The following is a 15,096-nucleotide window of genomic DNA, read 5'->3' on the forward strand; positions in this document are numbered from 1 at the left end:
ATTAATAAATTTTCTAATTGTTAAATTAAAACTTTTTTTCAGAGAATCATTAAAATATTTTTTAAATAAGTGTGCAGAAAATTTAAAATTATTTTTAAGATTTATTTAATTTTATTATAGATTCAATTACTTCAAAATTAAATAATTCATTTAATATAACAAAACTCAAGAAATTAGTGAGTAAGTTTACTTTAAAAAAGGACTTTGTTTAAAATAATTTAATATACTTACCTCAAAAATATTTATTAAACTAATGAAATAGATTTTAAAGCTTAGATAGTTTGTAAATTCACATTAAAGATTACATAAAGACTTTGTTTATTCTATTGTAATGGTTTTAATATGAATTAAGAGATATAAATTAATTTAATATGAAAAATGATTAATTAATTAAGCAAATTTTAGAAATATATTGTGTTTTGAATATTTATAAATAAACTTTTTAGTTATTTTATTATCTTTAACTCAAAAAGAAGGTATGCCGAGTTTATTTGATGTTAATTTGTTTTACTATAGGTTAAGTGCTTGATTATCAAGACCAGGTTTATCAACAAATTTTTTATTAGAATGAATATGGTTAAAAATTTATGCAAAATCAGATTTCTTTAATACTAAACGAATTTATTAAGAAACTTAGCTTTATTCATTTGATGATTTTATATTTTCTAATCTGAAACCTATTGATTGCTTAAATCTGAGATATTGCTGGGAGAGGTTTGATAGAGTAATTGATACTTTTTCAAGGTTAGGATAAGTGGCAAATAAGAAATTATAAACTTGTAAATAAATGAATTGTGCATAATTTAACTTTCTATAAATCCTAGAGATAAATAGTCTGTGTATTATGCATTACGAATAAGTCTTTTGAGAATTAGGAGCATTCATGTTAAATGATATTTATAGAAATCCAAGATCTATTCTGACTTTAAATTTTGTTATTATGAAAATTTTATATAGTAAAACTTTGTGTGTCCTGTATTCTTATTATACTCTTTGGAGTTCGCTCATCAGGTCACTGACACTTATTTAAGGAATTTAAAAGTTTTATTTTTTGTTGAAAAAGCTTAAATTTGTGTTTGTAGAGTTTGTATAAGATCGATTTATGTTATTGCTTTTATTTATTCCTTAGCTACTTGTACCTTTAGCACCTTCGCGACTGCCTTAAAGGTAATTTTGATTTTGCGACAGTGAGTCTTAATCTTGGCTATTTTACTTTTTATTCATGAAGTTATTAAAATTGCTCTCAAAACCTTAATTTGAACTTTGCTATGAGTGAGGGCTGTTTAGCTTAGAATTTGATAAAATTCTACTCTAATTGATTTAATCTTAATTATTATTTGACACTGAAGATGCTCCCTGGGAAGCTAAGCCAGCATAAATCATTGGATTGTTTGCTATTTTTTTTAAAGAAACTTTAAAATTAGGGTGAATATATTTAAAGTCTGTTTATGGGTTTTAAGCATCAAAACAAACTGCTAGAGCTCCTTTAAACGCATTGCTCTCCTTCTATTCAGAATCAAGATAGCTTTGTATACTACTTGAATACAGTCTACTAAAATTGCCTTCTAAATAAAATAAGTCATTATCATTATTTAAAAATTCGCAATATTTCTCAATTAAGTAGCCTTCAGTTTAAAGATTTAGTTCATCAAAATGAACTTCATCTTCATTTGGTAATTTAACTATAGATAAATTTTTAAGATTGTGTGGAAGCTAATTAATTTCAGGACTCGAATGACCCTTTTGTTATTTGCTTTGTAGATTTATTTGAGAGTGGGTTTATGGCTGATTGGCTAAATTATAAATACCGTTCTCCCTATTCTCAAGTTAGGAGGGGTATTAGTTAACATTTTTGATTCTTCTCGAGTACTGGTCTGTATTATATTTTGCATGGCTTTATACTTGATTTTACTAATTGATATAAATTTGAGGATAACTCTCATTTTTTTACTGAATTTAATAATTAGAGCTACCTATTTAGGATTATACTTTATAATTATTACTGCTAAGACCAGAGCGTTAGTAAGGAGGAGATTGAGATTCAGATCCGCTAACTTTATAACTATTAATTTTGCTATTATATTTCTGCTCCTTCAAATTACTAAGTTAATTTGTTTGAATAATCTGCGCTTCATCCATAGTCATTGAAACTTTATTTTTATTAGGAAGTAGTACATCTTAACCTGCTTGGGATAATCTAATGCCCAGTGGCCTTATATTATTTAGAGGAATAGTAGGTGAATTTGAATTATTGCTTTATTAATTTTTAACAGGTGAATTATTTGAATTTCTTTAACTCTCTATATACATGTTTTAACCCTTATAAATTTTATTATTTTATTCATTAATAATTTAAGGTTGCTATCTACTTAAAGAAGATTTCGCTTTCCTCTCTTCTAGGATGCTATTCTTGTCATTGTTTTTATTACCATTATTGTTGTTGTTGTTGCTGTTGAAATTGTTATTGTTGCTAGAAATATTTATATTGCTACTATTCTAAAATTTGTTTAATCCATTTCTTTATTCTTACTAAATTTGCAGCTCTAACAGTTCTAATTCTTCTCTATGTTTTTGGAGCTAATTTTTTATATTCTTTTACTCTCGTAGATTCAATCCTTGCTACATTTGTAATTGCTATGCTTAGCTGGACTTAGATTTATAATTGCTACTTATTTAAGCTAAGTTAAAATACTCAATAACCTAATCAGTAGTTGCTGGTGACTAAAAATTATTTTTAATCTAAATATTTAAAATGAATGATCTTATTAAAATAAGTATTAAATATTACCTTAAATTTAAGAATAGAATTTTATTGCTTGCAATTTTATAATATAACTTAGCTTTACTTTCCTTACTAATTCAATTTTCTTTAATTTATAAATTAATTGACAACTAATTAATATAATTTAGGGGTGACAAAATTTTTATGAGTTATTTTTTTTAGTAATCAAGCTTATATTAGGTAAAATAGTAATAATTTATAAATTAATAATTGGTATCTTTTTTACACAAATCAAATATTCATAACTATGTTGATCAATCACAATCTTTTCTTTTCTAAATAACTTCATTCATTATTTTCCTATCAGTTAAATCCATAGTTTAATAAAAAAATGTTTTTCTCTCTTTATTAATTTTTTGTTTAATCAAAAATTATGAGATTTAACCATTTTTAAGCATTTTTAAAATTCTAACAAAATTGGTTTTTTCATAAAACTTTGTCATTCTATCCTATCCTATCCTAAGAATGTGCTTTTAAAAGTTGTATATAGGGTTAATAACAAATAAAATTTAAAAGAATAAGAATATGATTAATAAAATATATAATTATTTATTAATTAAAGGTTAAAAGTAAAGATTTTAAAATCAAAATAAAGTTTAATAATATATATTATTTTATTTAAATAGTTTTAAATTATTCATCAATAAGTCAAACTAATTTTGAGTAAATAGTAATTAAAAAAAGGTTTTCAACCAAGAAAATTAAAAATCTTTTATCGAAAATTTAATTTTTTAAGAAATCTATGTTTAAAATTTAAATTTAAAATAATGTTAGGCTTTTGTAAAAGAAAAATGATTCATTTTTATTTTAATTTAATTTATTTATCAAAAATCTTGCTCATAAAAGAAATATTTTATTCATCAAAAACTCTTGTTATTAGCTAATTTATTTTTGAAAATTATGCTTTTTATGTATTTTTAAGATCATTAGTGTTAAAGAACCTAAATTTTACAATAATATATCTTCAAAATAAATCATAATTTTGATGATAAAATATTATTTTTGAAATTTCTCATAAATTATCATCATAAAATTAAATTGATAAATTTGGATTATAAAAATCTGATGATTGTTATTTTTTAAATTTAAATTTTTCTGCTAAATAAAAAAAGTAACATTAGAATTGAAAAGATTTTGTAAATTTTAAAAATATAAATATCAAAAAAGTACTATACAATTTTAAATGAATATAACTATAATTATTTTTTATTTATATTAAGTTATTAGTTAGTTAGTTTGTTTGTTTGTGTTTTTTTAAAATAGTTTATTGTTGCTAAAGAATCTAATATTTTCAATTTATTTATTAAATAATTGATTCGTTTATGTTAGAGTTATTTTTTATCATAGAGTTATCTTTTTCATATCTCAACTTAAAGTCTTCCACTTATTGCTATCTGTCCAAATAATCTAATGATGAAAAAATAAATATAATTAAGTAAACATTTTTTAATTTTATTTACTTTATGGAGGGAAAGGAAGAGGCTATATTGAATATTCTGATTAAATGGGTAGCTAAAATTGTAATTCAATAAATTTCTCTTAATATAATCTTTACTGTTATTCACTTAAGTTGCTGCTTCCATCATAATTTATTATGCATACTCTCCATAGATTTACCCACTAGTTTTTATAAATTTATTAAATTATGTTTTAATATTTAAATTTTTTACTTCGCAGTGAACATTTTTAGAAGCTGCAAGTTGCTTAGAAGATAATGTAGTTTGATCTATGATTTATGATATTTCTTCTAAGAAATATCCTGATTTAAGCATATCTGCACAGTATCCAATTATATATGATTTCATATAGGAGTTATCTTCATCTATTGACTCAAACAACTTACATATTATTGGTAAACAGTATCTCATATTTAATTCTACAGTTTTTTTTCTTTCTTGGATATCTTTATCTTTTATTAGCTTAATAAGCAAATTCAAAATTATTATTTATTCGACTTTTTAGTTTATTCAAAAAACATTTAAGTTAAATTATTATTTGATTTAATAGAAATTACTAAGAGTTAAGCTGTCTTGTTCTTAAGGACAATCAAGGGAATATGCTAGAGCTTAAGATATATGGACAAATAAGTTGCTATCAATAAATGCCTTCTAAATATTTGGTTGATCTTTAAGAAGATAAGCAATTTGTAAAACCGTACTTTTTATGTGGGAATGACTTTTATTTTCACTTAAAATACTAAATTAGTTGCAAATACCCTAATAATAATGCTGTTTTATTTATCTCTTTTCTTATAAAATGATATACTCAAGACAAAACATCAAACCTTTTAATTTATGTTAAATTCGTGTAATTATTTATATTTATAAATTAAAAAGTTTTTTGGTTACTTGTTAAGGCAGTAATGTAAGAAATAGAGACTCTATCAAACTCTTGTAAAGAAGGATCTATATTTGGAGCCTCACTGAAGTGGTTCTCATCAATTAAATTATTAGGAATTTCTTTTGTTTTTACCATATTTTCTTCCTGTAATTTAATGAATTAATTTTTGAGCTTCTCAGTTAAATCTATTAGGTTTTCTACTAAAACTTCTGCATATGAGAAGTATGTTTCATGGTCATTTTTACAATAAATATGGGAAATACTAGATAACTCAGAGAATTTTGTATATGATGGAACTAAATTATAAATTCTAAGCATTATTTAACTGCATTGTAGCTCATTTAGATATTCTGGATAAAGAGGAATTAAGGGCGCTATATTTTCATCTTAGTTTTTAAGATATTAGTTAATTTCTTCTTCAAGTACCATAATAGCTTCGACTCTCATCGAATTGGTCCACAGCAAATCAGATGAGGTTAATGAAACACTTTCAAATATTTCAATTATTTCAATGCTTGGTTTTTAAGTTCGATCTGCAAAGCATTTTTAAACAATTCTTGGAGGGAATTTGTCGCTAACATAGCTAATGAAAGCGTGATTATCAATGTTTATTTCATTCAGTACTTCCACAATCTATACTCTATAAGCTTGTTTTAGATATTCCTTTTTCAAAATATTTAGTAACAAAGCAGCTGCTATTCTTTCTTTGACCAGAAGTTCCAGATTCTCTCTATTCCTAGCAAGTTTCTGCACAATATTCAAGAACTTTAAATAATAAAATTTATTTAGTTTAGACTAAAAATTTGCAAATAAAAAAATGTGCTTACTTAGCTTTGATATTGAGTAGGCATGGAGGAGCAGTTTTGGAAATAGGTTATTATAAACTTTATGAATATTTTAGATTCCATCAATATTTTAGCTCCTTAAACACTAGCAGCTAGGTCTTACAATATTTTAGCAATCTGAACCTTAAAGGTGCTGAGATTAACCGAGTATTTCATTTCCAGCTAATTAAAATAATAATAAAAATATTTTAATAAATTGCACTTAACTTTTACAAAATTTACCTCAAGGACATCAAAGAAAGTTTCAAGATTATCTTAATTTAGAATGATATATTAAACATTGTATCTTGTCAATAAAGATAGTGTAGCCTTTATACACTCCTTTACTGCTTTTATTTCAGTAGGGAACAGCTAGTTAATAGCTAGTATGTCGTAGGCTCCGTTTGGTGCTTGCTGTTAAAGAATTTGTTATATTTTTACAATGTTTATCTTCATTTAATTGAATATTTCTTGCTAAAATGTCTAAGGATTTGTAACCTCGAAGTTATCCTAATCGTTAAAAATTCTAAGATATATTCCACAAATTTAAAGCTCTGCTTGATTATTAGGCGAGATATCTTTTTCCTTTGCTGCACTTCCTACTGTACTCTCCTCTAATTAAATTATTCCTTAATGTTCGAGTAACTTATCTAAGAATATCTTTCCTAGCGATTGATTGACATTTATAATTTAAAGCTTTAGGTTTTGATCCAGCTTATCTCTTGAAATCTGGTTCCAAATGAAGTCAGGTAGCTCTATGTTAGAATTTATTTTTCTAATGAAAGACTCAAATCTTCTCTCCTTTAGATACTTAAGCAAATGATTATCTACATTTCTAGTTAAAGCTATTAAAAATTAATTGATAAAGAACATAAGTTTATCTCTTCCAATTGGACCTATTTCTCTAAGAAGCTGCATATTATAGAATAAATATTCTTTATGCTCATCTTCTTTTCTTCTTCTTCTTGTAGGAGAAGAGTCTTCATTAATTTCTTCCGATTCTTCATTTTCTTATCCCTCATTAATCTAACTACTTTTTCCAGCTGTGTTATGTATAGCATCAGCATTGTTAAGTTTGCTATACATGCTAAACCCAAATCTAGAATTCTATCCCACGCTACTTCTGTCATCGCTTCTGCTTTAATCTTCTTCAAGTATTTCTGAGTCCATTCTTAAATTATTCTTCCAATTTCCTTTAATCTTTTAATTTGGAGTATCAGCTAGACTTGATTAAGAATCACTATTTTGAAGCTAATTTTTTTGATCTTATTTAGACAACGAAGAAGAGCTAATTACTTTTTTTTGAGAATCATCCTCTAATCCTGATTGATTATTCTTTTTTTCTGAATTTGTTAATGAAACGTCTGAAGCAATATCTTTTTAATTATTATCGTTTGCTATCACTTAGACTGGCTTTAAAGAAATTGAAATAGTTTGGGTGCCATTTTCAAATGTTTTAATGAAAGAGCTATTTTCAATGATGAAATAAAGCATTTTAGAATAAACTTTAGTTATTTCATCTAAATTTTCAGTATTATATTTTTTATCATTATTCTACAATGTATTAAAAGTTTTCCCTTTTGTGAGGATTATTTCTATTGCTCTCCAAACACAACCACCTCTAATTAAGCTTTCTAAGAAGTAGCAATTTTTTGACAAGCACAGAGTTAAAACTGAAAGAGAAACATTTAACTCTCTTGTTGCTTTGAAAAATTTTTCAACTATCTTTGTGTTGCAAGGATTTTAAATAGTATCAGTATCTATATTGTACAACTTGTCTAATAAATCTTTATACCTATTTTAAAATAAAGTTTTCATAAATCAAATCAGATTAATGTATTTAAAATTTTTATGTTTTTCTTTTAAAATTAAAATCAAATTTTATTTAGAAAATTAATTTGAAAATGATTTTTTAAGAAAAAATTTATAAATTAAAATAAATAATTTTAATTTTTTAAAAGAAAGTTTTTAACAAAGTATTATTAAATATACTAAGGATTAGCAGCATTAGCAGGTACTGTTTACGAAGAAGTTAGATTTGTTGATAGTGAGAGTAGAGATGGAGTAGAGTCGCTAGTTACCAAAACAGGAGTTTGCTTTTCTTTACTTTTTGCTTTTTATGGTAATGGTAATGTATTCCCATACTTTTCTTTTATACCAGAATTTAAACTACCAGTATATTTTTCAAGGAAAGTATGAAAGAAAGTAACAGTAATTTTTTATGCACGCTATATCAGCAAGCACATATCGTTTCTTTATTATTAAGAGAGTTGATTTAATGATATCTTTTTTACATCATAAATCTCCTACAAGATCAATACGCATAAGTTAATTATTTTAATTTCTTAATAGCTTACAGATAAATCATCAAAATAGTTTCTTATATCTGATCTATTAACATTTTTTATTTAAATTTATATGATTATATTGCTTAGTGTGTATAGAAGGCACTCTATTCCTGTACTATTTTCTAAAAAGGCTTCTAAATTCTTTCTCTTTATAAAATAAAAAATATTTAAATTCCTAAAAATAAAAATAGAAAATTCCAGTCAAATTTAATTACCTCTTTTAATGAGTTGTAAATAACTTTAAGTGAAGCTTTTATGTACATATTGAAAGTTGTTGAAATGTTGTCAATTAAAGGAGTTGAAAAGCTCATGTCTAGATTACTCATCGAAGCAATAGAGCTTGTTGAAAGTTTTCTGGGCTAGAACAAGGAAGCTCTACTTGGACTTTGCTATACTTACTCTACTATGGAGCTTTTACGGAATGAGTTTCTTTTATTTTAGGAAAGAAGAGGAGAGGAAGGAGTTTAATCTTCAAGTGCAGATTCTTTAAGATCTTCAAGAAGTTCAGGGTCATCTGCTGCATCTCTAACGATTTTTGTGCATGTTTGTAGGATAGAAAGTATATGATTATATGGATAGACATTTTCGACATGTAAGTGATTTTTGTAGATTTTAGTCTGAGCTTTTAGAATGTGGAGGAGATTTTTCATCGCAGATGAAGTTTTTTCATTTAAAACTTTAAATATGTCAGGTTAAAACGAATATTATTGAATTTTTTAAACAGTTTTTATAGCAAATTGTTAAGGAAGATTAAATAATTCAGTTTCATCATTTTTTTATTTAGCCCATAACCTAAGAAAGATTTAGCAAGAAGTAATTTCATTTTTAAGCTAAGAGTAGTAAATTGTATCATCAAAGGATTATGTAATGATGGGATAATTATTAATTTTATCATCTGTAACTATTCTGTAATCAGTCATAACTAACTTATTTGGATTAAACCATTAGTTGTAGTAATTATTTATGCAATCTCTATAATTTGATAAGAAGTTTCCAAGTTTTTCTTTTAAATTTGACTTCATTGCTTTATTCCAAATCAAATCGTAGCTTTCTTCATTGTCTGATCTATATCTCTCACAACATCTTAAAACACCTTAATCCCTAGGAATAGTTATTTATTAACTTTGACTTGAGCTTGAGGATATCTAAGCAGATCCTGGAGGAGTTTACTGTGGTGGTTAGTAGTGAGCAGTAATTCCTGAGGGGTTTGATATTGCTGATTTAAATACACTATTTTCTTCATCATCCTAGTCGTTCAAGAGAACTAAGAGCAATTATACAGGAAAGAACTTGAAAAATGGGAAGGCTTCAATGTGTTTCTTTTGTAATCCTTAACCATTAACAATTTCTTCCAAAATCAATCTGGCTTCTGGAAGTCTATAAAATAATGCCTTAATTATAGTAAAGGATGATCTTTCTGTAAGATCGCTTATTTAATCTGTTAAAAGCTCACAAAATCCATTTATATGAAGCATGTAGTCATTCATTAAGTAAGTGTAAACTAATTTTAAATATTCATCCCTGACAATACCTTGAGGTTCATTTTTCTAATCTTTATCATTTTTCAAAAGTAATATATTTTGCATTATACGCCAGTTTCTTTTTTCGAAGCAAACCTTTTATGGTTTTGTCAAAGGATATACTTCTCTTTTCCTAAAGATGTGAGAATGCATTTGGATGCAAGCACTTATCATTTTGAGGCACATGAAAATAATATACAGATTTTCGTCTCCTCTGTTACGCACTTCTGGAAGTTTAAGATAAGTTGCATCAGCTCCATAAGGTATTTCAGTCAAATCCTCTTAGAAGCTTATGCGCTAGGCTATAATATTAACAATTTACTGAATACCGTTACAATCTATCATAGCACGACTATGGAATTACTTCGCTTAAAGATCATCGCTATTCAAGACAGTCAAAAGTAATTACACGATTGAGTATTGAAGAACTTAGTATTCATGGAGATTCAAAATATGTACCAAATATGGTAAAATGTTTGTAATTTTAATAACCTTAGAGTATTCTTTATATAGAATAGTCATTGTCCTTAAACAAAGAGCTTGCTTGTCTTTTTATTGGTGATTCATTAAATTTGAAATAAGATTTTCCCAAAGCTCTTTGATTTCCTTTTCTAAAATTTAATTTTTGGCATCCACAAAATCAAATTACAATCTTCTATTATATTATATAATTTATTTAATATAGTAACGCCCACAGAGCATTTATTCATTTATGTTTTCGTATTCTACTTTAAAATCATCGATATTCCAGTACAATTTTGTAAAAATCTCCTTTTGTAATTCTTTTATTTAGTTAAGAATATCGGCTTCTTATGGTGAAACGCTTGGCTAAACAATCTCTTGGTTATTTCCTCTTATAGAGCTTGTTAATAATGATTAAGGCTAAGGAGCAGTTCTTTCCAAAGCTCTTCCAAAATTACCATCTTTTCTAAATAAATAGGGAAAGAACTACTATAGATCGCAAACATGATTTATTCTTTTAAACACTGTAAATATCTACTAATGCAAAAATATTTTATCTTCTTTGACCAAAGACTCATCTAAAATTTTCTTTTTATAAAAATTGAAAATTTATTTTTGGGATTCAAAAAGAGAGCTTCAAAAAAATTAGAATTGAATTTCAACCAAAAAAAAGTTTGATTGAGAATAAATATTACCAAATTTTATTTTAACCAGAAAAAGTGAGGTTATTTTATGTCTGTTTATATAAGAGAGAAGAAGAAACTCTACCACTCTTACCTAGTCCATTGATCTACAAATTGAGATTCAGTTTTTTATACTTTAAATAGTGGCTTTGGGAAAACATTCATAATAACATAGCACCTAATTTTTAAAATTTTATTTTACTTTGAAAAATAAATAGCGAATTAATTATTTAATATTAAAATTGAATTAGTTTTTTAATATTTTACGCTTGAGATCTTTAATTAAGAAGACTAAAAAGAAGATTAAACGCTATGTCTTTTAGTTGTTTTGAAGAGTAAAGATCTTAGATAACAATATGTAGAAGGAATAAAATCATTGTTGAGTTAAGAATGATCATATTGATAAATTATTTATTTTCAGTTGAGAAGTAATAAAGAGCATTTAAAAGATTAATAGAATTAACAATTAAAGCAAAAGAATTATATCTTAATATTCTGCTTACAGCAGCAAAAAATACAGGAGACTATAAATGATAGATTATAGCCTGTCTATGAACAGGAGCTGTAGACTCAATACGTGCTTAGAATAGAGTGTTTATAATACTAAACATAGAATATATTCTAACCATATAAGTATATTGTGAAAGAGGACGCTTAATTAGCGTGTAATTGCTAATCTAGTAGAAAACTCTATCTAGAATGTTAAATCTGTAATCTAATAAAAAATTTTTGTTTTCTGTTTCTGCTTTTTGCATCATGTTGTTGTGGTAGAATCCAACACGCTTGAATAACTAGCTAGTTTAGTAAACAACTAAAGGATCAGGATTAGAAAGTAATTAAAGGATGCTCTTGAATTCTTTGAATTTATCTTATTTTATTGTTTTGTCTTCAAAATACTTTTTACAATTTTAGAAAATTGTAAGGCATTTTAGCATTTCTTCAATTTTATGCAATAATGCTTCAACGCTTTCGACATTTAATTTTAATATGCTTTGCTAAGTGTTATCGTTTGGAAGATTTACTTCTATCTTATTCAGTTTTTTTAAAAGATTAACAGATTTAGTTCTCATTTAAGACATTAATTCATATTCTTATAATGAATATTCATTGTGCGAGCAAAGCTAGAACAATTTTTTCAACTCTCTATTTTAATCAGTCAGCTTTAAATTAATATTTTCTAATGCTTCTGATTCAAAGCGAAACTTTTGAGAGATATTTAGTCCGCTTCTATTATAAGGGTGGATATTTGGTGATTAACTTTTTTCAGCATGGGCTGGTTCTGTTTCAAACGGACTAACTGTTGGGAGATTCTTTGCTTGAAGATTGAGCTATAGATTTGCTCCTTATTTTTGTGCAGATATGTTTTTACGAGTCATAGGAGATTGCTCATGCACAAAAATTTCATCAGAGTCATCACTTTATACATCTTCTTCAAGTAAAAACTACTCTGATATCTGCTTTTAATTAGCATTTTAATGATCCTTTTATGAGCTATATTCTTCATCTGCTTGTTTGCGAAGAGCATCCATCTAAATATTAATGAATTTTTCGTAATGCTCGTGCTCATGCTAAAGCATAGACTCTTGACTATTTCTTCTTTGGCTATTCCTAAAATTAGATGTATCTGTTGTATTAGTTGTATTTTCTTCACTTTCTACCTTCTTAGATAGCTATAATTAAGAAACTTATTTATCATAAGATTTTTCAGGGATGTTTTGAGGAATTGTTTTTACAAATTTTATATGCTTTTAGAAAAATAGTAAATCATGATCTTCGAAATAAGATAAATATCTGGATAAAACTGAGATGATGTGATGATAAATTTTCAAATCAGCATCCTATGTTTTTTTTAGATTACAGTTTACATTAAACTCTCTAAGAGCACTAAAAAATGAGTCCTCTCCTTTAGCAAGAATTATATTTCTCATTAATTCTGCATCTACATCTTAATCTCTATCAGGAGTTCCATTTTCCATTTTCCATCCTTATATTTCCAGCTAATAATTTGGTGTGTGTGAATGAATCATATCTAAACATCTTCTACAAGGAGAGGCTAAATCATAATACATGTTTATGTTTGTTAAAATTTCAATTATAAACAGATCTCTTTAGTAAGGTTCAAAAACATATTCAACTTCTTATCCATTAAAAAATATTAGTTTGATTGAATTTCTTACAGCCCCCACAAATTCCTATCTTACTATATCTTTCAAAAATTTAAGATCATACATTTCATAAACTTCTCCATCATATTAATCTACTTCGAATATTCCACTTTTACCAATAGCCAAAATACAAAATCTAGCATGTGTTCTTGTAGGCAGTACTCTACCAGCATAAAGAGCAAAATCTACTTCCATTTATTATTCATTAAACTTTACTATATGATGAATTTCTTCTTACATAGTGCTTGTAACGCTGACATCCAATCTAGTTTAGTCTTTGGAATTCTTTTGTACTCTATTAACGAAAGACTAAACTTGATTCAAATCATTTAAATAAAATGCCATACTTAAACTTGGTTTACTCAAATTTATTTAAAAACCATTTAACTTTTTTGATATCCTCAAAATATCTCTATATTTCACTATGAGTGTTACTGATTAATTCTTGCTATTTCCTATATAAATATATTGTGAAATATTTAATATAACTATTTGTTTGGTTATATTTGTATAAATAATTTTAATAGAAAATATACACTAATTCTTCTAAATTCTTTACTTAACAATCATTTTTTTAAATAAAATTTCTATTTTTTCTATTCTGTTATAAAAAAATAAAAAATATTATAAAATATCTGCTATTGCATTGAAGGGATTACAGTGTTTGATAAAATTATTTTTGTTTTTTTTATATTTTTTTTGAGTTGCAGATGAAAGAAAAATTACCTATATGCGAATTAGATTAAGCTGTTTTCTAATGCTATTCAAGACTTTATATATCTTCTGACTACTTTATTTATTTTTAATGGCTTTTGCTATTCGTATAAAACATACTAGATTTAATTTTCTAAAATTTTTTATCTGATAAAGTGATAGGACGCATGATTTCTATTGTGAGATGACTATTAAAACAAGTAAGTTTTGATTCAAAGTAGCTTTTAGTTGATTTATCCACTATTAAGGATGCCTATATTGTAAGGAAATTGAGATTAAGAGTGGAGTTTGGAATAGATTTCACACCCAAATAGTAGTAATAAGAATCAATCGCTCTATAATAATCAGACATAAAAAGATGGCGATCATCTGATTTAAAATTATACTAAGTTTATTGATTCTTTCCAGCAGCAACTTATTTGTTATTGAATATAATTATAACTTCATTATCTTTGTCTGGGGAAAGATGCACACTGATTATGTCCTTGTATTTTATTTTATCTAAATTATCAGGGTTGTTTGGGACAGTCTATATTGACAAGCCAGACCATAAAACATTTACAATTAATTTTTTTTCCTATGAGTAGAATATGAATGATGGTTTTGTCATAAAATGTCTGCCATAAACAATAGTTTCCCTATTTTAATCTGTAATATATGATTAACTTTTTTCATTCTTTCTCTCATACTCTGCCCTATCAATTTAATTATCTAAATCTTGCTACATTTTATAATTTTCAAACACTCTTTATTAAATGATGTATTGATGGAAGAACTTTTGATTATTTTATAATGCCTTTTAATCTATAATTCTTCTTCTTTACTTATTTACGAAATAATAAAGAAATATATTAAGATTTTTTTATTTAATTATTCCAGATATTAATTATTTTGAATTAAGTTAATAATCAATTATCACCTTTGCTTCATTTTATTTACATTCTTAGTAAAATGAATCAACCAATCTACATATTTAGACTGTATAAAAATCAAAATCAATTTTAATTTTAATGAAGCTAGATGTAATTTTAAAGTTAAATTTACTAAATCTATATGTTTGTTGTGAAATTGTTACTAGTAGATTTAAAATATACTTAAGTTAAATTAATTTCACAAATACTCTATCTAAATTTTATTTATAAATTAAATTGAAGTCTTTTATACATTAATTACTTCAAAATAAGATATTTTTTATTTTGAAAGAATAAAAACAATTAAATAGCTGATATCAGTCCGAAAAATTGATATTATTTAATAT

General features: G+C 25.5%; 3 protein-coding genes across 3 annotated transcripts; all 3 read right to left on the reverse strand. All coding sequences in view use genetic code 6, as the record gives it.

Annotated features, from left to right (window-relative positions):
* Positions 1-465: 465 nt before the first annotated feature.
* Positions 466-2,625, reverse strand: TTHERM_00041600 (hypothetical protein; the record flags this gene model as incomplete). Its single annotated transcript, XM_972170.2, has 1 exon — positions 466-2,625. One exon carries the CDS (start codon positions 2,623-2,625, stop codon positions 466-468), a length of 2,160 nt encoding a protein of 719 aa, XP_977263.2.
* Positions 2,626-2,704: 79 nt separating this feature from the next.
* TTHERM_000041609 (hypothetical protein) lies at positions 2,705-3,071 on the reverse strand (the record flags this gene model as incomplete). The annotated part of the gene is made up of 2 exons (XM_012797175.1): positions 2,705-2,739; positions 2,789-3,071. The coding sequence occupies 2 exons, from the start codon at positions 3,069-3,071 to the stop codon at positions 2,705-2,707; spliced, it is 318 nt and encodes a 105-aa protein (XP_012652629.1).
* A 1,002-nt stretch (positions 3,072-4,073) lies between these two features.
* On the reverse strand, positions 4,074-14,565 carry TTHERM_00041610 (transmembrane protein, putative; the record flags this gene model as incomplete). Its single annotated transcript, XM_972171.2, has 12 exons — positions 4,074-4,189; positions 4,243-4,402; positions 4,453-4,736; positions 4,797-5,066; positions 5,131-5,887; positions 5,950-6,129; positions 6,190-7,741; positions 7,939-8,441; positions 8,510-10,864; positions 10,972-11,137; positions 11,227-13,579; positions 13,851-14,565. 12 exons carry the CDS (start codon positions 14,563-14,565, stop codon positions 4,074-4,076), a joined length of 9,411 nt encoding a protein of 3,136 aa, XP_977264.2.
* Positions 14,566-15,096: the final 531 nt, after the last annotated feature.

Source organism: Tetrahymena thermophila (assembly GCF_000189635.1).
Source record: "Tetrahymena thermophila SB210 genomic scaffold scf_8254667, whole genome shotgun sequence".
Classification (NCBI taxonomy): domain Eukaryota; phylum Ciliophora; class Oligohymenophorea; order Hymenostomatida; family Tetrahymenidae; genus Tetrahymena; species Tetrahymena thermophila.